This window comes from Anomalospiza imberbis, chromosome 12 (genome assembly GCF_031753505.1).
Source record: "Anomalospiza imberbis isolate Cuckoo-Finch-1a 21T00152 chromosome 12, ASM3175350v1, whole genome shotgun sequence".
Classification (NCBI taxonomy): Eukaryota; Metazoa; Chordata; class Aves; order Passeriformes; family Viduidae; genus Anomalospiza; species Anomalospiza imberbis.
Genome location: NC_089692.1, coordinates 6623004 through 6646409, shown reverse-complemented (window position 1 = coordinate 6646409; position 23406 = coordinate 6623004). Strand labels below are relative to the sequence as shown.

The following is a 23406-nucleotide window of genomic DNA, read 5'->3' as shown; positions in this document are numbered from 1 at the left end:
TGGACAATTACCTTTTTGGAAATTGTGATGACATACACTCCACCCTGATCACTGTTTCCAGTAATGTTTTTTCAGGTGCTGCATTCAACTAAAAGCACTAATTCAGTCATGATCTGGCAGCTTTTTGTGGAATACTTATTGTTCCTCCGGTGTTAATTGATCATCACTTTTACTTTTTTAGTCAATATTAGTCTATGTTCTTATTAGTATGAGTTAAATACCCACAAGTTTATATAGTGCCAAGAGCTGTGAAATAAATTAACAGATCTTCAGTAGGTTTTTTTAGTGGTAATTGGAGGAGACTTGACAAAAAAGTTTAAAGAGCATTGCCTTTATTCTGGAGAGGGCAAGCCTGTATGTGTTCAACCTCATTGGTAACTAAAATGTGTAGATGAGATTATACGCACAAAATTCAAGTGTTACGGAATCGTGTTGCTCTTACAGCTGTCTGCAGAGGCTGTGAGTAGATGCAGTGACCAGGGTACCATTTGGGAATGGTCTTCAGTATCTTTGCAGATCTCCATTCCATAGCTTCAGCTCATAACCTGTCTTCTCAGGTCTGTTTGGATGCTCCTCATCTCAAGTACTTTCATCCTCTGAGGTTGTGAAATTGTACTTTGTTTTAGTTGGAGCCTTTAGACTGTTTAGTCAGTGTTGCAGGTGGATCTGCTGGCTCAGAGCTTACCTCTTGATGCCCTCAGAGCAGCAGGTACGCTAAGGCTTTGTGTTTGTTTGGTTGCATTGGGGCACTGCTGCACTGTGCAGGTGCTGCTTTTGTAGTTCCTCTTGTCTGTTAGCATAGGCTGCAGCACAGGAACAACAGTCTCAACTTGCTCAAAATGTTCATGAATGATCATGTGAGTTGTCCAAGTGACTTAAATTTGAACAACTTGTTAATCTTTCTGCGTGTACTTTTTTCTCGCAAACTTTAGCAGTTTTAGGGTGGCACATTTGTGACAGTGGTCAGTGAACTGGGCTGGGATCCAGCTTAAAAACAAACTTTATTGTTGACCTTTTTCCCATTTTTTTTTTTCCCTCCTTCCTGGACTATTTTTCACCCACTGTGGATTCCTGATGTGGTTACAGATGGCTGTCAGCAGATCGTCTCGGGGTTGGGAGGATGAGACAGTGAAGTGAGTAGCTGAAGCCAGGGAGGGATGATGCTGAGTTTACTCAGGACTGTGGCTGAAAGCTGAACCACAGCCTGCAGCTATGTCTGTGAGGCAGGTGTCACAGCTCATGGCAATTTTAAGCCAGTTAAGCTTAGGTTTTGCTAGCAGCATGGTTTTTGCACCATAAACTCCATCAAAGCTTGCAAAACCTGCTTGAGATGTTGGGCTGCTTAGATCATAGGATTTCTGTGCTTGTGCTGGTCTGCTGCTCTCTGGGTACCTCGGCGAGCCTGGGTGTGGTGTAGCCACACAAATATATTTACCTGACCTCAGCTAAAATATTGAGTTCTTAATTCTGTCTCACGATGAAGTTACAGACATGGACACTGGCTTGCTGCCAGTGAAGGATGAGATCTTACTCTGTGTTCCTTGCTTGCCCCACTTCAGTTGGTTTGGAGTTAGTGGAACTCACTCAGCAGAAGACATCCTGCTGCCCATCGGGTTTTTTGCTGTGTAGCATTTTCGAGCTCCCCAGAATTATTTTGGTCAGAACTTAGTATTTATTTATTGATAAATAATAGTTATGTACTACTTTTTCTGCAAAACTGCAAGACCCACAGGTGTGTACACAATTAATATAAAAATGGCAGCTCTTCACTTGTTTTCTTGTAAAGAAAGGTAAAAATTGTGGCTATATTTCTAAGTAAGATTTTTTGCTACAGGAAAAAATATTTGTCATGATTCAGATTTCTTTCTCTTTTTTCCTGCAGTATTCTTTTTAAACATATTTGTTCAAAAGGCAAAAGTTTCCACCCAAAGGGAGTTTTATGTTAATAATTTGTTGGAATGTAGCATTTTTGAGTAATATGATTTAATAAATGAATATGAGAGCACAGAAGTGCTTTCTTCCTTTTGCATTAGATCATACAGTGTGCCAACAGACTGAAGAATTTTTAATAGTTTTATTTCATTTTTTGATTGAAAATGGGGCTCTAGGAAAAACAATTGTACAAATGTTAATTTCTGTCTTTCTCCATCAGTGATTGCTGTGTTCTAGGCAAGTACTGTGTAGTTTCCTAGAGGAAAAAATAAAAATTCATTTTAAATGTTTATTTTTTTTCTGGGGCTTGTTACATCCTTGTTACCAAGAGATGATTAAATATTTGACCACCCATTAGTGTTGTTCTGTAATGTAAAGTGGTATGTGAACTGGTAATTTCATGGGTAAAATTTTAGTGTGTGGGGGTACAAGAGGGAAATCTCATGCATGAGTTGCATGGCAGAGAGGGTTTTGATACTGCAAACATTTCCAGATGGAGGCAGCTCATGTGCATGTATGAACCGCAGTAAATACTTGAATGTGGAATATTTAACATTTAGAATTATGCAGAGTTGGAGTCACCTGAAGGAAGTCAGTAATGGAAATGATGTTGGATTTATCATGAGCCTTGCAAACATGGATCGGCATTTCAGGAAAGCAGCACACACTGGTGGAAAGTTCTGAACAGCAGGACCTAGGTTGAAACAGAGATATTTTTACAGTCCCAAATGGCAGGGACAGTCTCCTGAAGGCAAGTCATTGGTTTTAGACTTTATTAGACCCTTACTTTAATTACCACCTCATTACTTGCTTTGCTTCCACAAAAAGTATTCCATACTGTCATTTTTCCCTAAGTAACTGAAAATGTGATTGAAAGGGATGTTTAAAGTGAGACTAATTCAAGATTAAATAGTCACAAATTATATTATTGCTACATGTAAACAAATTACTTGCATATCTGATTTTATTCAGATTACTTTTCAAGTGGTAAATAATGCTTTATCACTTATATAGTGCTCTTACATCTTTAGAGTGCTTTTCTCACATTAATTAATCATCATTAAACACTCTGAGGTGGGTAGGTTAATACTATTATCCCCATTTTGCAGATGAAGAAATGTAGACTGAGAGGTTGTGATTTGCTCAAGGCCATATAGAAGAAACAGAATCAGAGCTGGGATTAAATCTGTGTCCCTAGCTTCTAATTTCAGAAGACCAGCCAGATTGTGAGCCACAGTTTTGAAGCAAAACGCTCAAGTGTGCATATAGACCCAGCTGACATTTGCTTGGCCTAACTTGCACCTTGTTTAAAGGGAAACTTCGTTTTTGTGCTGTGCTTCACATTTCCACCTTCATACTTAAAAGTGTGGAAATGGCCTCTCATTCATTTAGGACCTCTTCCTAATCTGATGAGACATTTTTATTTTCATCATTTTCATTGAATTTGACTTCCATGTTGGAAACTTAAACATTTCTGCTTCTCTGGACTTGAACATAGCTGTATGGCTCACACAGAGCAGGTTTAGCATTGGTATCCCAAGCTGCCTGCCGGTGATACCAGGACCAGCTCTGTTGCTTAAAATTTTCACAAGCTGAGACATAAATAAGGTTCTGACGTGGTAGCTTGTGTTACTGCTGTTTAGAAGGGATGAGAGAGAATTGCCCTCTGTATGGTAAACCCAGCACCTTTGTAGGCTGTGCCCAGCTGCTCAGTAGGGAGAAACAGTCACTTGCATGCCCCCCACCTTGGAGAAGCAGCTGAATAAAACAACGTAGTCTGGGAATGGAGAGGAGAGAACTCTTTGTGCACTACTTTGTTAATCAGAAGCACCACAGAGAAAATTATATTCGATGTTAGTAATGGGAGTACCTGTGGAAGTAACAGATAAGGAAAAATAAGGTGCAGGAAAGAAGTGCCCTAGTATAGGAGGGTGAAGACATGCTGGGCTGATGTCGGATAGGTTAGAGCCTCATGGCACGTACAGGTAAAGATCTGCTTTGTGCTACAGCATCCTTCTCACCGGTCCTCATTGCCAAGGAAATGTTGGAAGTGACTGTAGAGCATGGCTGCTGAGTTAGGAGCTCTGGCCTTCCTTCCAAGCCCTGACCACAGGCAGTGGTTGTAACTCAGCCTGCAGAATGAGTGCAGTGCTTTTTCAAAGTGCTGCTCGCTTGAATTCATGGAGCAGATTTAGAGAAGGTAGCATATAAATAGCTAGACTGAGAAGGGAGAATGTGTTGCAGAGAAGAAATTCTCTGACTTCGGTCAGATAATGAAGTCCTTGGCTGGGTGATAGGAGTTGCCTGGGGGTGATTTGGAGTCATTAGCCTGCAATCTGCCCTGGGATCACACTGGCACGGTGGAACTGGGGACACCTGGGACGTCATCACAGGTCTAAAGCTGATCCTCGTGCTCTGCTTGTGACACCTACAAACGAGGGATTCCCTAAAAGCAGCAACACAGGTATCCCTAGAAATAGCTCAGGCACGTGGCAGTGAGAGCAGAACAAGCCCATAATCTGCTGGGAGGGTTTGGGTTTAATCCAGCAGGAATTTGTGCAGGGATGGCCTCTCCCCTGTCGCCAGGGGCTGCTTGTGGAGCTCGCAGGTGTGGTTCTGGTGGGTCAGGGGCTTGAGAAGCACTGAATTTTAACAACTTGCTCTTGGTGAAAAGGAAGGAAACAAGATATTCGTCTATTTGCCTTCTTTTAAGACTATGGAATATGTTTTGTGACAGTGGGTCCTGTTTTAATAACTAGACCTATGATTAGGTAATGTTAAATCTGCTGCAAGAGTAGTTCAATAAATATTTTAGTATACCGATAACCACGTGCATTCACAAGCTCATACATTTTTATGCCTAAAAGGGGAGAATTCAGAGTTTGTTGATACTACTTCACTGTGATGTCTTAAAAGTAAGGCATACTTGGTGGTACTAGCTGTCCAGGTAGATTGAACTCAAGTGAATAAACAAGCAGGTCATTTATTTTATTTACCCTAAAAGGGGTTTTCATTCTTTAATTGTAACTCTGGATAGAAATTATGTGTGGAAGACAGACTGATTTTCCTGTGTTTGAGTAAAGGCAAAGAATCAAAGATTTGTTTATATATTTATCTATTTGTTTCTTTGCTGTGATAAGGCCAGTTATTATCCAGACAGTGGGACTGACCTAATAAAGGTCATATGCATAATTGATCTCCATCTTTTTTTCAATATTTATTCTCTCTATTCTTTTAATAGACTTCAGTTCCAGAAGCGTAGCCTGCAACATTTTTAAGGTGGTGTATTTTAGCACTTCTATAAAAGGTCTCATTTTATGCTGGCCAGTGAAATGAAAAGGTTTGTTGTTGGTTCCACCCTTTGGTATCCCTTCAAGAGAGATTATATCAAAGAAGAAGAATTAAATTAAAATTGATTGGTGTTATTGATTTTTTTCTTCTTTTTTTTTTTTTTAAGGGGGATAAAGGGTGATGGAAACAGCATATTGCCCCTATGCTGTTTTACTGATGGACTATTTCTTAAAAACATAAAAAGCATATGTGACCAATTTACATATTTACTAATTAAAAAAGCTTCCTGGAAACATTAAGTAGACTATCTTCTGCAACCTTTAACATTGTGGCTAATGGATATAGCCTGGAAATTTTCATAGAAGGTCCTCTAAATAATGTAAATGATTATGAATATGTAACTAGTTAATATGCAGCTACGAAAGGATTATCATGTAGAGGTTAATGAACATGCTGCTCTTATGGTTTGCAGGGCTTTTCTTTTTGTGCTTTCAGCTCACTTCATGCATGGAAAGTCATGTTTTGGGAATGGAAAGCTTCCTGTCTTTTCCATCTTCATCTGAAATGGGGCAATTAAATTGAAACTTTCTTAAAGAATTTCATAAACATTTTGTATGCTAAATTATGTTGTGTACTTTACAATCACTGCCAAATGTGAAAGGATGAAGGATGTGGATAGAATAGGTTTGGACTCCTGGACTTGTTAGTGAGGAGCTCCAGTGTGCCTTAGCTTTGTTACCAGACAATTTATGTCTTCTGCAGAAATTTTACTCTTAAAATGGGCTTCATAGTAATAGTGTAAATTAGATTTCTGGCTTGATGTCCTGTACAAGTCTGTGTATTTACTCTCAAGCTTAAAAATAGTTACCTTGCACATTAAGGAAGATATTTTGCTAGGCATTTGATTTGTAGGAGTTGAAACCAAATGATAAATTTAAACTTGGCTTATGTGGGATGAGCTGCCTGGCTGACTTTCCTGATGGATTATGAAGTAACATAACCACAAATGTAAAGCTGATCCTTTTCATTTAAGAACTTTGCTCTGTTTAAAGAATTATTAGCTCACAAAGCAGTCCCATTTTTTTTTTACTCCTACATGAGTAGGAAGTGCAGGGCCTGAGATCTGTTGTGCAAAAGCTGCACATATGCTAACTGAAAAAAAAAAGTCTTTCATTCTGTTGTTTGGAAAAAAAAAAAAAGAATTATCTGCTCCAGTGATTTCAGTGGTACTTGAATGTATGTTATTGTTTTCTCTGCAAATTTTCTCATTAATTGCTTTTGAATGTTAGCATTATTTTGGCTATAGGAAAAACGAAATTTGTAAAAAAAAAATCTAGAAAACGTTTATATTGAGAAGCTGTCTAGACATATTTAACTGCCTCATGGCTTCATTGCATTTCATATAATTGAATGGAATTGTTTGTGTTGTATTTTTGGTAACTATTATTCAGAGATCAGAATATGTTTTGAAAGAAAAAATCTCCATGTAATTGTGGCAGGGAAGGTCACAGGTTTCCGCATCCTGTTTGCTATATATAGTCTAAAAATTGCAGTTAAAAAAAAAAGTGTTTAATTTTAACAGTGTGCTTTATTTTGTAAATTCTTTTCTATCTCTTGTGAAAGCCTATGGCAGAAAGAAGTAAGTGAAGTACCTTTTTTGACACCCAGAAAGAAGAGAAGCCAGCAGCTCATCATGGTGTCAATTATCCAAATTTACACAACACAAAGTTAATTTGTGCTTTTTCAGGTTAAAGTGGCCAGTGGAAACATTTGTTGATGTACCGATAGAGGAAAAATGTTTTTGGTGATGTGAGATTCATTTATTTTGCTTTTTAATGACTGAGTATGGGAGTTACATTGATGTCTTGTTGTAATTTATGTTGTTTTCTTATTCTGCAAACATGTAACACTGAAAATAGATCGGCAGATTGCACAAACTGCTACTTATCTCAGATCGTGTGTCACGTAATAGTTATGGAGCAGGTATTGTACCAAAATAAGAAGTGAAAAGCTGTAATTTTTTTTTCTGTGGTTATCACTCTGCATTAGCCTGTGATAAAGTGTGCTGCTTAAGAATGACCATTCACACGCCTTTGCCCTGACAAATAAAAATGTGGATAGAGGCAGCACCAAATCTGTAAAGCTCCTGTTCTAGTTTCTGATGCATTGACATTGCAGCTGTGTGCTTAGCTTTGTTTTTTTCACGAGTAGTTATCTGTTTTAATGACAGGTGGTCACTGGCTGCCAAGAAAAAATCCAGCACTGGTAAGTAAAAAAAGTCTACATGTCTAAAATACTGATGAGTAACCTAGTTATGCTTTAGTAAAGTATTGCTGTTTATTCTGATGGGAGCCAAATCCTGCTAGCATGTTTTGGGGGTTATGGTTAGTGATAGCTCAGAATTGTTGCAATGTACTCTCTTTAAAATATATTTATTTCTCACTGATACAATTGAATTACAAATACAGTGAGCCTCAATGTTTATATTTCTGCCTTAAAAACCTATCTCATCTGTCATTTTTGCCCAGGTAACGTTGTTGGATGAATGCTTAATCTGCCTGAATGGTGAAAAGTTGCTCCCAGGATAGAATTATTGTTTTCTAACTATGGAGCAAGTAGGGAAATTCTACTTCCTCCCCTCCATGTGCTGAAATAATGTGGAAAGTAATGTTTCACTGATACCTCCCCCCCCCACCAAGTAAAGTACATGCTAAAGCTTAGTTTTTAATACTTAAAATAAATGGTTTTTTATATAAAAAAATTATCTCTGGGCATTTTTTTCTCTGTTGGCAATCTATGGTTAATAGAAAACATACCAGGTAAATAATAGTTTTGTATGACATCTGAGGAAAATGTACATTTAATGGTGAATGAAATCTTATATTATGAGTTACTGTGAGATATAACAGTTGATCTTACAGATATCAAATTATGATATATCCATGCTGTGTTTACTATGATTTTACTGAGAGAACAACAGGAGCTGTCTTGATTATTGTCTGCAGGGTTATTGCAGAATCACAGCAACTGCCCCTTTAGTGGTGAGATTAAACCTTTGGTTATACACCATCAAGCATATAATATTTTAAATTTATTTTAAGAGGCTTTTTCTTCATGCCTGAAAGATCTCCAAGCAAATAATTTATATTTAGTGTGTATCAAATGTTTTTAGTTTAAATGCACATAGGCTGCAAGCGCTGGATAAGAGGAAAAAAAAATCAAGGCAATCTATACACATCATCATATTAAATTCTGACTATTGGCTCGCAAAAATAATCTAAAACTAATATGTTTCATTTATGTTTAAAATTCAGAGGCTGCATTAATTTTCAATAAGGAAAATATTGAAGTGCCTACTGGTGCTGCTGTGGTGAAGGCAGGCAGAATATCTCCAGCTCATGCACTTTCTCAGGAGCTTTGCAGTGTCTGTGCCTACTGGCTCCTGTGTGAAATTCTGCACGTGCATTCTTCCACTCAGACAGTGCTTTTCAGAAATAAACTATTTGGCAGAAAGCTGCAAAATTTGAACATTTTTAAGCATTTGGAGAATTGTGACCGTTATTTTCCTTTTTACAATGGCTGGGGTTTGTGGAGTGGCCTGGGAGTGTTGGCGTTGGAAGGAGGAGTTGCTCCTGTGTTTGCTTTTGTGCCAGCTCTGGCAGTGACCCCATGAACTTGGGGGTTTTGGGCATAGAACCTCTAATGAAAAAAATAACTTACTGATTTCTTTTACGTAGAAAAGCAGTTTGTATAGCATCCATACAATCTTTATTTAATAAGAAAATTTTAAAAATTTAGTACTCTTATTTAGATTTTGATTGTGTAAGAGCTGAATGCTCTTGTTTCAACTGTTCATGTAGTTCATGTAAGACCTTTTAAGTAGTCAGTGACAGAGAAAGATGTTGAATAGAATTGGGAGAATAACAATAGGGTTTTAAAATGCTCAGCTTCACTATATTTCCATTAAATTATTTTCTTTTTCATTTTTCAGTGCACTTCTTGAAGCATATTTCTAAAGCCATGAATCCAGTAATGGGTTGGGTATGGGATTAACATGCATTTCCCCTTCTAGGGACGTACTCATAGCTGGAGTGTCCCAGCTATGAGTATAAGGATTCTTCCTCCCTGTTCCCTTTGGTTCTTCGTTGCCTGTTGGTGGCAGACTGTAGCACAGGCACACCCCAGTGCTGTGAAAATATCAGCTATACTTGAAGAGAGAGCTTCCTTCCTTAAGTAATGCTGTTTGAGGCTAGTTACTTAAAATGATCAATTTAAATTTTCTTTATCTGCATGGCCCAGGCCAGGATGTGACCCCATTGCCATGGTGGAGGTTTGCCCAGGCCAGGATGTGACCCCATTGCCATGGTGGAGGTTTGCCCTGGCTAGGATCTGACCCCATTGCCATGGTGGAGGTTTGCCCAGGCCAGGATGTGACCCCATTGCCATGGTGGAGGTTTGCTCAGCAAAGGGCAGCAGTCCCAGTACAAAAAGCAGGATGCTTTGCTTCTAAAGTAGCATGGCTTCTGTGGCAAGAGATTTCTCCTGGACCCTGATCAGACTATTCAGTAACACGCAGCAGTCAGACCTTAGTGTCTTCTTTTCAGGTTAATGAAGAAATGTTGAGTGACTTTCAGCCATGAAATAATGGAAATGTTTAATCCTGCTCTGAGTGGGGGATTTTCATGCCAGGCTCTTTCCATTGAGTCCCCTCCTACATTTGAGACACATGCCAGGCCTTGTTTTTCAGTGGCTGCTTGGAGTCCATTCCTCAAATCCAGATCTCTCGAGGCGAAGGCTGGGTTCTGTAAATAGCATTAAGTAATTGATTGTTATTGTTGACACCAAGTTTTCATTATATTCCTTCCTCCCCCAAAACATCTCCGTGCATTTTGCTAAGATTCATGAGTTTGTCCTTCTTCTTTGAAGGAAGTGAATTATGTTTTCACTCTTATGTGGGCAACAGACAGAAAGACTTGCCTAAAATGTCTGGGAGAAATCTGCTGTCAGAGCAAAGCAGCAGCAAGCATCTTTTGTAAATCAGTTATGTGGAATGTGGTTTTAATGTCCAAGTGGCATAGAAACCTAAATTCTTTTTTTCAGGATTAGTTCAACAACTTAAAAAAGGTATAAAGTAGGGTGGTTACAGAGTTTTAACTGTGAAGCAAATGAGTGCAACATTAGAGTATCAGATAATTTTTCAAAGTGAATGCTGAAAAAGATTTCACTCTACTTATGACTCTAAGAAAATCAATGGTAATATTTTGAGAGTTGTGTTACCAACTATGACATTCATTTTTCAGCACATTTATAGATTGCTTTCCTGAATCATCCTCAGAAAACCTGTAATTTGCATCTTGGGTCAGCATTGTTAACTGTTCTGCTCTGTGCTTTCAGTTGCCTTTTATTGCAGAATTTACTACCATATATATATTTACTGTTTGGAAGTACAGGTAAACAATATCATCAAATCTGACATTTATATGCCAGCTACTTCATGGAGGAGCTAATTTCTGACTATCTTTAGAATGGCAGGGGTCCATTAAAAGACTTTTTCCTGACAAATTTAACTATTTTAAAATGCCTTTACAAAAAAAGGCTTTTTTAGAGGGAGTGTAGTTGCTTGTTTTGCACACAGTAAAATCTTTGCAGCCACTGAAATACTGTTTCTTGCAATGTCCTGTGAAAAACCAGGTGTCTGCCAAGGGAATGAATATATTTTCCGAGTTCACCAAACCATTTCTCTCCTGGGTAGCATCATGTAGCATGAGCCTTATTTAGAATTTAGAGAAGTATCACAAGGGATGCTTGAAGATGTGACAGCATTGTGGTGGTTGAGCCATCTTTCAGGAGTGTTGGCTCCTGATAGGAATACAAAGTTCATGGGAAAATCCAAATTATTTAAAATTTTGCTTGTTTATGTCAGCTCAAACCTAGGTCAATAGATGAGCTCTGTATTGCAAATGATAATTTGAAGAATTTGCCTCTTAGAAAGCATAAACTGGATTTCAGTTCATTTTCTAAATATTGCTGGTGTTATAACTTGAACTTAAACATAGAGTGAGATACTCCAAATTCTAGTGAAAGTACTGCTTCTTTGCACCATGAAAAATTCTGATTCTGAATGAGACGTGCACAGTCGAAAATTATCAGTTACCTATCTTAATACACATTATTAGAAAATAATCTAGCTGTCATCACATGTGTTTTATAAATGAGTTATTAATCTGTCAGCTGTATATGTTAAACAGTTAATTTTTCTATGTTTTTGGTATGTTTTTGATTTACTAGCAGAAAACCATTAACTCTTTACTTTAGCTGTGAAATTGAACCACCTTGAATTTGTCAACAGGAAGAAGGTGGAGAGTGATTATGAGGCTCTTCAGGAACGACTCCAGACATTGCCTGACAAGTTGTCCTACGATGTCATGGTATGTACATGGCAGAGGTCACACAAGAAAATGAGCTAAAACTGTTAAAACCTGGGCTGCCTCCACTGGAGGTGAGGTGTTAGTCAGGTTGCCAGTACTTAGTAATGTTACATTTATTATGATAATAGTTAAACCTTTGCTTTTGTTTCTTTCTCTTTTCTTTGAAATCCGTTATAAATTACAGTGTTACTGACAACTGAAAGCTGATGACATAAATGCTTAACACAAAACCTGACATGTTTGATATGTAAATCTATTGTATAGAAAACGATAATTATGACTGAATTACAGTGCTTAGTCATTTCCTGAGAAGCAAGTGGCTGTAGTATTTCCTGATTCATGGAAATAAACCCTAGAGCATTGATTTTTACATAAAAAGGTGCTGCTAATTTTTGTTCCACCAGTCTTCCTATTGACATAGTGATCTTTTCTGGTGCTCTGAATCTTCCCTAACAACTGCAGAGCTCCCTGTGTAAAATTTGCCCTGTTGGCTTGCACTCACTAAAATTTTGAACAAATTGGCTTCTCTTTCTCTTTTTTTCCTCTTCCTTTCTCAGGTTCAACTCAAGATACATCCTTGAAGGCAAGGAGGTTGTACTGCACATAACTGAGTGGCTGATACAGCACTCAGTGCCTGACTGCTGCCTTCCTTGGCAGCTTGGCTTAGATACAGAGTTGGGTTTTTAGTAAGACAGTGCTGGGAGGGTTTCCCTTTGCTGTGCTGGTGATACAGCTCTGGATTTTATGTGTGTAGTCCATTTGTCATGTGTGTATGTGTAGCCACATGATGTGAAGCATAAAGATTGTGTTGTTTCAAAGCATAGAAACTCTCCTGTTTTTAAAGAAAGCTAGATAGTGCTTATTCTTGGTTGAAGCCTCAATATTAACTCACATCTGTTACTTTAATTGTATAGAAGCAGTTCCTATCCTGTTAGCCAAATATTTTCATATGCTTTCAATTTTGCTTAATTTTGCTTTCATCATTTTGGGGGAAGAGTGAACAGGCAGCTCGTGCAGTCTGCTACTTTAAAACCAAGTCAGGGAGGGCACACATGTAGGAAAAGCACATTCTGCATAGTGTCAGGGTTCTGCCTGCTGGAGAATGTTGCCAGCCCTGGGACCTTCCTGGATATGGAATAGAGGGAAGATTGCGTTCCAAGGAGACAGATCCCGTAGGCCAAGTGCTCTGCTTCAGCACAAACACAATGAGAAAACAAGTGGCTGTGCTGAGGAACTGGGGAAGAAGGCAGAAGAATAAAGTAGAGGGAGCTGGTACAAACCATCTGAGATAGATCTTTTTTTACCCCAAAAAGAGAGAGACTTGATGTGGATGTGGACTTTATGCCACCTCCATTTTAGATCTAATTTGATTTTAGTTTCCAAATTTCTTCACGACTGAAGCCCCCTGACAGCCAGGCAGGTGGCAGTGGGCCTGGGGGTCAGAATGCCAGGGCTGGTGCAGGGGGCAGGGCTCGGGTGACCAAGGCTTCTCCTTACCCAGGGGACTTGCCCAAGCCCTGTCTGTAAAATTTTGGCAGTAGAAAATGTCTTCAGTCATAAAACCAGTGTCCTGGATGTTGCAATGCATGTAAAAATGGGAGATTCACATTTTAGGAAGCAGATGTAAAGTTCTAAAATGTGTTTGTCACCTATGTACTCCTGCTTGAAGTGTCCCGCTTTTATCTATTGTCCTTGTGCTTGGAGAGCAGTTAGAGGGTGAGAGTTGTTTGTGAAGCATCCCTGGAAGGTTGAGGTTTGCAGCATGGTGAATGACCCAGCAGAGTGAGATTAAACACTGTCTGTGGTCCTGCTGGGAGCCCCAGTGTTTTATACTGGAGTTTCTGGGAACTTACTATTAGCAAGACAGCTTCTGAAAAGAGCAGCTCATCTTTGAGTTGACCATTCTCATTAAAGTATTATAAAAAATTTAGCAAAGCTAATCTGGCTTTTATTAGGAAATGAATGTAGTCTGCATATAACTCAAATCAAGGTTTATATGTTCAGATGAAGTGAATTTGTTTTCCAAGTGAGCATTCAGCTGTACTATACTTCGGTGTCACAAAACAAGTTGTCTGGTGAAATTCAAGTTTTCAGATTTTATAAGTACAATACTAAATTCAAATAGATTTGGTAATTTGAATATTTATGATGAGTTATTCACTAGATAGGTGCTGTAGAATTTTTAGTTTTCTAAAATCTGTGTTTTGCTTTTTAAAAAAACTTAAGGACATGTATGATTGCCAAAGTTTTATTTTCATTAGTGATGTCTGTGTCTTTGACAGGTACCTTTTGGTCCTCTTGCCTTCATGCCAGGAAAGCTTGTCCACACCAATGAGATCACTGTTCTGCTAGGGGACAACTGGTTTTCCAAATGCTCAGCAAAGCAGGCTATTGAGCTGGTTGAGCACAGAAAAAAACGTATGTATGTTTCTGAACATAATTTAATGGTTAAAATTATGTACCTTGTATTGATGCACAGAATTAGTGATATCTACGCTGTTCTCTTCTTTTTGTGAGCTCACAAACAGAAGTTCCATTCAGGTCTAATATTAGTTTAGCACCTTACCTTCCATCCTTGCTTGAGACTTGACTGGATATGTCTAATTAGGAAAAGAAAATGTTGTGTTCTTTTCCAGAAAGAGGAGAAGTGGACACTGCCTTGTGCTTTTGCTCTTAGTTACCTTATTCCCTATATTTTGTTCCCTTGTCTTGTTTTGTATTTCTTTGCTGCTTTGTCCTGTGTTTTGATTATTGTTGTGTTTTTTGGTTTTTTTTGTTTGTTTTTTTTTTTTTTTTTTTTTTTTTTTTTTTTTTTTTTTGAGGGTTTTTTTTTGGCCATGTAGTTTTCCATTTCTTTTCCCTCTCTCTACACATACTTTGCTCCTGCTTGTTGTTTTTTATACTTGCTGCTTAGCTGCATTTCTGCCTCCTGCCCTTGATGTTCCTCTGGTGTGGAGTGATCTCCTGGATCTCCCCAGATCCAGTGCAGTTGATCACCACCAAATTCAATTACATAGAAACCCATCCCAGGGGCAGACAGGCATTCCTGGGTTGGTTTTCATCTCCTTGTAGCTGCTGTTGAGATCTTGGCTTTGAAGAGCCAGGACCAGAGCAAGAGCTGTACATGGTGCACTTTGGAACTTCTTTATGTTAGAAAGAAGGAGAACCTAAAATATTTGATGTAAATGTCAAGGAAGAAAAAGCACAATAAAATGGAGAATAACTTGGTGCCTGTTAGCTTTTCTTTGCTTCAGACAAGCATTTGAGGTGATTTTTTTCATACTGGTTTACCTGTAACCTGTGCCATTCCTTGGTGGGTGCTCACTGCAGCTTTGCCCTGTGTATATTACAACTACCACAACTATTTACACTGGATTTTTGTTTGACTGCAGTTGTCCATGTTGCTGCCTGCAGCAGAAAACCCTAGAGATTCCCCATCTGAATAAGCTTTTTTTTCCAATTCTATGCAGGCAGTATTTATGTAAAAAGAGTTGAGGATTTTAAATAAAAATTCATTTGCTGTATTACTTTAAAATACTCCTTTATGAAGAGCATTGCCAAAAGTATGTAATTTGTATTTTACCTATTATCTTTCTTAATCTGGTTCTCCTGACATAACTTTGCAATTTTCTTTCTTATTGAACTGAATCTACATTATTTATTGTGATTCTTGTGAGATCTCAGGTCCAGATCTTTTTCTTTGATCATCTGATATTTTTTTCAGTGCTGCAGAATACTTTTGTCACCATTACATTCAATGAAATCATTTGACCTTTGCATAGTAGGTGTTTGAACATAAAGTAGCCTGCTGGGAGACACACAATAAATGCTGGATTCTTTCCTTTATGATCTTTTAAATTGCATTTAAAACATGAACTCAGAAATACTAATTTCTTTCAAAGCAAAATAGTCATTGATGCTGGATATAAACCCTCCATTCAGCTGATAGTTCACTTCAGCTGTGTGATGGCTGCCAGTGGGAGGCTCCAAAACACTGGTATTAACTAAAAACTTTTTTTTTAAGGACTGTTCTCAGTTTTAGATGGTAAAAATATTAGTACATATGTTTGAGAAAAAGGGTTGCTTTTTTCCTAGATAGATTTTGTCCCTCAAAAAATACAACTGACTTAAACTGTAAACCATTTTCATGCTAAATGAATGCAACTTAGAGAATATTAGGGATTTAATTCGTTTGTTCCAAGGATAAAAGTTATGTATGTGAAAGACCTGTAGGCCATTGCTATGTAATAAGAATTAGCTGCTTGTGGCACAAATTTGGAAGACTGATGTTTGGCAAATATTAGTTTAAGTCTCTTTTGTGTGTTTATTGCACTGCAGTTACTTTCCCAGGTGTGACTTCTGCTTTCAGTGGCCTTTTGGGAGCAAAGTTTACAGGGTGCTGTGTATTGGGCATTATCATCACATTGACACAATGGGATTTGATTTTTTGTACATAATCTTCTTGTTTTGGTCGTAAATTCCGAGAGTAGGTCACACACACTGGAAAAAGAGGGCAGGCTCACTGCAGGGGATTACACTGCCAGCAGTCCTCAATGTCCTGTGTGCCAGGCAGAAGGTCCTAACAGGGCAAAGCCTTTTTAAGCATGTGTTTAAGGCCAGTGTGTACTTACAGGCTTTGATTTATAGGAATTGGGGGCTGAACAGAGCAAAGAGATGCTCATGCTGAAATAAACCTGGCTCTATTTGTTGATGGTTTGTTTCTTCAGTGACCTACATTTTTATCCAATATTACTGTCTTTAATTTAGATGGGTGTTTTTTTCATAACTAGCTGGTCAGATCTGTTCAGATAACTGAAACAAACTTAATTAGTACAGCCCTAGTAATTGGGTGCTTTAGCAGGAGTTAGGACTGTATGGAAATAAATACAAGACACTTTCATTGCATGTCATCTCTCGTGTCTCAGTCTGCTGAACGAGGAGTGGGAGAGCATCTGTTCAGGGTTCAGGTTGTCTAGGGGGACTGTCTGTCAGGTAGAAAGGGGTAAGAGATGCCTAGAACAGTTTTGGGTGTTCTTTGCTGGCTCTGGGGAGTTTTCCTTCTTGCCTTTGGCTCATGTGTGGGTCTGTGTGTTGGAGAGCTCTCATCACCAGGGCTGGCCCTGCTGGCCTTGGAGCCCCCCAGTGCCTTACAGGCAATTGAATCAAAGCTCACAGGACATTTTCTTTGCAGTTTGACTCCTTCTGTGCATGTTGGGTGCATACAAGAATGGAGGGATGTGAATTTGCATGCTTAAGCAGCAGTAGTGCCAGATAAATCAAACAATAATAGTGAGTATAAAGCCTTGGAAGTTAGGGGTAGCAATAAGAGTGTGCTATATATAAAAGCTTTAAATATTACTTAGTACTAATTAGGTCATCCTTTTTGTCTTAGTAGTTTTGTTAAATTTGCTTTTTAAAAGAGAATGAGTGAAAAAATGTTTGCTTCTGTGGAATAGAGAAATGCCCAGCCACAGTAGATTAATTTCTTGGTTAAAATTTATTTAATTGAAAGGAATAATTGAAGAGTGACTATACTGATTTTTAAATGCACTTTAGCTGACATAGCTGTAGAAAGCCCTATTTTGGGGATACATTTCTGTTTGCTTAGCTTTTGATTTAGAAGCAAATTGTTCAGCACTGTGATTGGTTGAAATGTATTTGGTAAAATTTGGGACAGTCACTCATGTCAGATGTTACTTTTTCATCAAATATTGATCATGTCTTCTTGAATAATATTTGAGTTGCAGTAGGTCTTCAGTTTGCTGTGCATTTTTGTGACATTCTATGTATTTAGTTAGTTCCAAAATAGTGAATAAATAGAGCGAAGTTTATAGAATTTCCAAGTATATTTTTAATTGTTTTAAATTCATTGCAGTTTGTTAAACCAGGTAATACAGATAATGGGAAGCACATCACACATGTGTTTGTGTGTAAAAATGTGAAGAAATAGTGAAGTAGATTAAAGGATAGGCACACCAAATTCCATTAAAATAAAAGAAATTAGCTTTTTAAGTATGTCACAGTTTAGCACAACAATAATGCAATTGTACTTTTTTTTCTCCTACAATTATCTTGCTTAAGGTACTTCATAATATTTCTGCTCTCCTCAAGGCAAGACTGTATTGTCTCAGAATTCAAAGAGGGAATAAAGATTCTTTTTGTGAATATGGGATTATATCTTTTACGTGTTTGTGATGATATAAATTACATTTCTTCTCTATATCAGTAATCGCATTAATTCTTTAAGATGGGAAATTTTTCATTACAATAGTCCCTGTGGTAGTTACAATAGAAAGAAATTAAATAGATTTTTCTTGTAAATATTTGTGGATTAATTCAGTATGCTAGGTATTCCAAGTGTCTAAACATTTTAAAAGGTGGGAAATTAAAGCATGCACACAGAACTAGGAGTGGTTTTATTGTGTTAAAAATTTATCAGATAAAAAACATCCCACTTAAAGGAGAATTGTTGAACTACTTAGCAATTGTGTCTTCAGTATATGTAAGAATACCCTTGCAGTGTCATGCTGCAAATGAATTCATGAAATGAAAATACTGATTACATTAACATACAGTATTGTGATAGTCCCCAGTTGTAAATTGCAGTGTGTAACCCCTAATACAAATATTTGTGTCAATCAAAATTGACCGATAGCTCAGGATACAGGGTTTAAAAGATACCATTGTTTTAATGAGATGATCCGGGTGGATGAGGACCAGTTTGAATTTGTTCCTTATCAGCATTTCCAGAAAAAAAGGTTTTGTCTCCAAAACACATGATAGGAAGGCTTTCCATTTCCCATCTGTGAATGAGTGAGGCCTTTAGAGGTTTTAATGTTTTATCCAAGGGTAAAAATATCTTCCCTGATATTCTAAATAATGTAACACTAACTCATCTACTCACAGTTTTTGGGGTTAAGAACAAAAAGTGCAGGCAATGCTGCAAAAAGATTCAGCTTTTGCTTTTTGTATTAAAAAAAAATACAAATTTCTGCTCTTTTTTGCACAGCAGAGAATTCTGTTCCACTGTGCTTTTAAACTTTTTTCACCATTTTTTGTGATTCTCACTTCTTAGTTTGATAACCTCCCTCAGTTCCTTCCTTACCCTTGTTAAGTTAGGAGCTGATTTGATGCAGTGCTAAGTGCTCTAAATTTGCTCTGCAGTTCCCAGGAGGTGTTTGGCTTCTCACAGGACCACAGTCTGGGTATTTTAACCAGAACACACTGGAACAAAGTAAGGAGAATAGACTCCTTTCTGTAAGTTACATACTGTGATTCAAATAAGCCCTTACCTTTTTTATGATTCTTACTGGGCAACAGAGGAGTTGTCTGAATGCCACCCTCCTTCATTTAGGAGGAATTTAAATGTATTCAGATAATTCTAGCAATTACATAGGTGTGTGAACCTAAAAGAGAAATGCATTGCATTTACTTAGTGTTCCTAAAGCCAAATTGCCTGTACAAATTTTTACAGAAGAAAATCCAAATGACTTTGGTTTTGGTACCAAGGGAACAAGGAAAACAGAATGAAGATTGTCTTTAAAGGGTGAAAAGCTGCTGCACAAAAGGTTGGATTGCATTTTAAAGAACTGGTGCAATTGCTTTTATGAGGAATGAATTTACATGTCTTGTAAGCAAAAAGAGAGCTTAAATCCATGTATACAAGAAGTCATCAGGATTCTCTTTTCACTCTTAAATCCATTTCTAGAAAAATGAGCAGAAAAGAATAGAAGAACAGAGAAGGGTGTTTCGAAAAGCTTCTAGTAGATACTGCTTTCTTTTTTCTTGCTTATTTCAAGTAACCTGTGATAGTTGGAAAAGTATTGGCTACAAAAAATTCTGTTGTTGATTAAATATATATATATTGACAATACATTCAAAAACCCTCAGGTGATTGATCTACTTATGCAGACCCTATAAAGTAAGAAAATAAGTAATGCACTTAAAACACCCATAATTTCCATGGTGAGAGTTTGAGCTACTGAGGTTCTGCCTTCAGGTTGCACCTCCTGGTTCTCTCGCTGGAGGAACTGAGCCACTGTCAGTAACTGAGGTAGGTGGTTGTTCCTGGCCTGTATCAACACTCTGTGTATTAATAAGTGTGTTTAAGACTGGTTATCTTCTACATGAGAAACTCTTAGGCACCAGGAAGATCTTTTCTCTAAATATCAATTGCATACAGAATTCTTTGTTAGGCTTAATCTGAAATTTCTGTCCTGTCACCTATCCTCAAAGGAGATTATTTCCTATGTTGTATCCATGAGACTCCCCTGAAGACCAGGTACATTAGGCTAAAGCTTTGTTTCAGTTTGTCCTGTTCACAAAGTCTGACTTTTCGAAATAGATCAACCTGTTCTCACTATTCTTGTCTGTTCTTACTATTTAAATCCCAGTGTAACACACAGTTTCCAGAAGTAACTAAAATAATGTCTATGATTCCCCAAATCCTTATAGACAACACTCCAAGGACATTAATGTCAAACTCAGATAATTAAAATTTGTATCCAGCCAAGCTAATTAACCCATTAAAGCCAAAACGCATAGATGAGAATTTGTGTCAGTTTGGCATTAGTACGTTGTCATGTTGTGTAAAATCTGGCTTCGCTGGACTTCATTTCCACAATATGAAATGTGTTCCCCAATTATTTTTTTTTCCTCTACCAGTGTATTTGTAGCAAGCAAAGGGCTGCTTCTTAAAAATGACTAATCATTGTATAAGAAAATCCAGTCAAGTCCTTTCAGTCTAATAAAGGAGCTCAGAAAGAATGATCTAAATGTAAAATATCTTGCTGCCTGTAAATGTGAAGGGCTGCTGTGCAGAGGAAATGTACTTCTCATGATTTCTGGTTCGAATACCTTTTCCTTTTGCTGGTCCAGGAGAAGAGCCCTAGAGGCTCTGGGGGGCTGTGGCACTGAACTATCTTTCCAAGTGGTTTAGCTGAGACATGTAAATAGGAACTACACGGGTTCACCTGAAAGCCATGTCAGACTTCCCTCAGATTATTGGATGTGACAAAGTTGGACAACAGCCTCTGGTTCAATCCGTCTTAAAAGGCTCTAAGAAGCTTAAACCATGGGGTAGTAAGAGAAAGAGACTGTGGAACCTCTCTTATTCTACCAATATTTTTATGGGGGTCTCAATTAATAAAAACCCCTGTAGTTTGTAGTGACTCGTTCCTCACTAGTTCCTGTATATTTCAAAATCCAGTGAATTCCCTTGGAGGCTTTTAGAGTGTGCTGTGGCAAGTTCAGAACACGAGACCTTGAGCTTGCCCTGCGGTTAGGTGCACGAGCCTTTTTCCAGGAGACTCCTTCTTTGCTGAGGGGCCTGACCAAGGGAAGGTCTCTGCTTTGACCAGGCAGGAGCCTTGGTTTTCCTCTGGCAGGGGAGGTGTGAGCAGCCCAGCAGACTGGCTGGGGACACGGGCCGGAGCGTCATGGTAATCCCAGCCGTCCGCTGCCGCGCTGTGTGGCCTGGGGCAGATCACTTAAACTGTCTGTTTCTTCATCTGTGAAATAGGAGAGAGTTATACTCACCTCCCTCGCAGGGCACTGGGCAGATTAGTTAATGCTTGTACAGCACTTTAAAATAAAATACTGTGTAGCTGTACTTGCAGTCCTCACCTAACAGAGCAAGCCAGCATGCATCCGTCTGGGAAGCAGCATCACAGCCTGATGCTCCAGCAGCAGCATAACCTAGATGGCTGCTGAGCAATATTTAGATATGCAGGCAAGGAGTGAGACACACATGGTGGTGAAGAAACAGCTGAGAATCACGTTTACTATGAATGTAAGATAAAACCCAGAGAAAAACTGGTCCCAAGTATGTATATGCTTATGTATACTGAGAATACCTTCAAGAGCTGAAGGCATGGATGGGAGCGTTTTGTAGAAAAACTGTCACTACCTCTCTTTTATTTGGACTCTGGAGGGTGTGTTAGACACCAAAAGAGCTGGGGATGATGTTGATGTGAATTAACTGATAATAAAAGCTGCTCTGTCTGATGGAGGACGAAGGAGTCGTGCAAGGGGAGCAGGACCCTGACTGCACGTAGAAGGAGCTGTGTCCTCTGCTGGGTCTGTGTTGGCACTGCTCCAGATGTCACATACTTTTTTGGTAGTGGTGTTTCATCCAGGAGGCAATGCAAATGCATGGCTTTTTTCAGAGAAGAATCTTCAGCTATTTCTTAGAAACAGCCTGAGGAATGGAGAATGACTGTACATTTGACACATAGCTTGTTGTGTGGTTTAAAGGCTAATGCTTTTGAAATACCCTAAAAGTCTGAGCTTTGTCTTAGTGTTCCTTGTGGGAAAGGATGGACTTTGCTTGAGTAGCCTTTTCCAAAATGCATAAATTTTCTCAACTCTTTACTGCAAGTAATACATTTTTTTAAGCAATTGTATTTGAGACAGTGTGAAATATCAACAGGGAAAATAGCATACAATACTGAATATTATAAAACTGTGAGAGTAATCTCACACACTTGGTGGTAGTTGTGTTTTGCCTTGACTGTTTCGTGCATAATTCCCTCTCCTGTGTGTGTGGAGGGGAGGAGGCATAAGAACCTGTTTGTAGAAGTGAGTCAATAAGTAGGTTTAATTTTTAAGTACAAGTACAAACTCATTTTGTCTGATTAGATGCATTTTGTAATAATCTTGTGGTTATTATTATATTCTCACACATCCTTATCTGAAAGGCCTATCATTATAAGAAATGCAAACTCTGAAACATTTAAAACTGTATACATTGCCAGAAAGCTGTATGGGGAGGAGTAGCTGTGTATGTACTTAAAAGTTTCTAGGATTAGCCCCAAGACCATCAAGATACTTAATTAAATACTGAAAGTAACAGGCAAAAAGAGAGTTAAGATAAAAATATGTAGAAATCCTCTGAAAATGATTTCCTAAGCTGGAATATTTTGTGGTTGTCTTCTTCTGTAGAATAGGAAGAGCAGGATGCTCTGCTATACTTGTATACTGTGAAAATAAATAATTAGGGTATATGAGGTATTTCATGTGCTACAGTGCTGGTGTTCACGTGAGTATCATTAATGGAGAGAAGCTGTGCTGAGGCAGGAGCTGGCTTAAAAAAGTTTCTTTGAGTGTGACTTTGATGACCCTATGTTAGAGTTGATCTCTTTGCCTCCTTCATACTATTGTATGAGACATCTTCTTCTGTATTGCTTTAATGATTCCAGAAAGGAATTTTAAAATAGAAAATCAGCTTACTTCTTGACAAAGGCTTTTAGCTCCTTCAGGGTATATAGGACCAGTAGGTGCAAGGTCTTAGAGATCCTCAGTTGAAACTAATTTATGTAGTAAGTCTTCCCTCCTGAAAATTTGCATTTGTATTAGTTTTGAGTTGAACAAAGAGTGCAAGTCTATTAATATTATTAGTATAAGGCTTTAATTGTGCCCTCTTTCCCCCAGTTCTTAAGTCTTAGCAAAACTGTGTTTCCTTTTCAGGCGGTTATGACCTTCTTCTTTTGCAAATTAGTTTGTTTTTTATGATAACTTTAAGGTAAAAGTGAAACTTAAGTTTTTAATATTTTATAAATTGCTGTTGAAAGGGTTCATTATTTAATTGGCACAAGGGGATATAGAAAGCAGTGTCTCAAATGAACTAATGTCTGAGAACTGGGTAGTTGTTAAAGTAGGTTTGCAAAATTGCAGTGAAGCGTAGTTGCCCAGACAGAAGAGCTGTCTGCCTTCTGCTGGGTGTTGAAAGTACAGTTATTAGGGCATGAGCATATTT

At 38.1% G+C, this 23406-nt stretch overlaps 1 protein-coding gene across 3 annotated transcripts in view; it reads left to right on the top strand.

The window, feature by feature from the left end:
- URI1 (URI1 prefoldin like chaperone) overlaps positions 1-23406 on the top strand; it is a 41515-nt gene that overhangs the window by 4468 nt on the left and 13641 nt on the right. For all 3 annotated transcript variants that reach the window (XM_068202581.1, XM_068202583.1, XM_068202582.1), the window contains exons 2-4: positions 7454-7488; positions 11573-11651; positions 13934-14069. In XM_068202581.1, coding sequence (XP_068058682.1) covers positions 7454-7488; positions 11573-11651; positions 13934-14069 — 250 coding nt within the window. The remainder of the gene's footprint in view (positions 1-7453; positions 7489-11572; positions 11652-13933; positions 14070-23406) is intronic.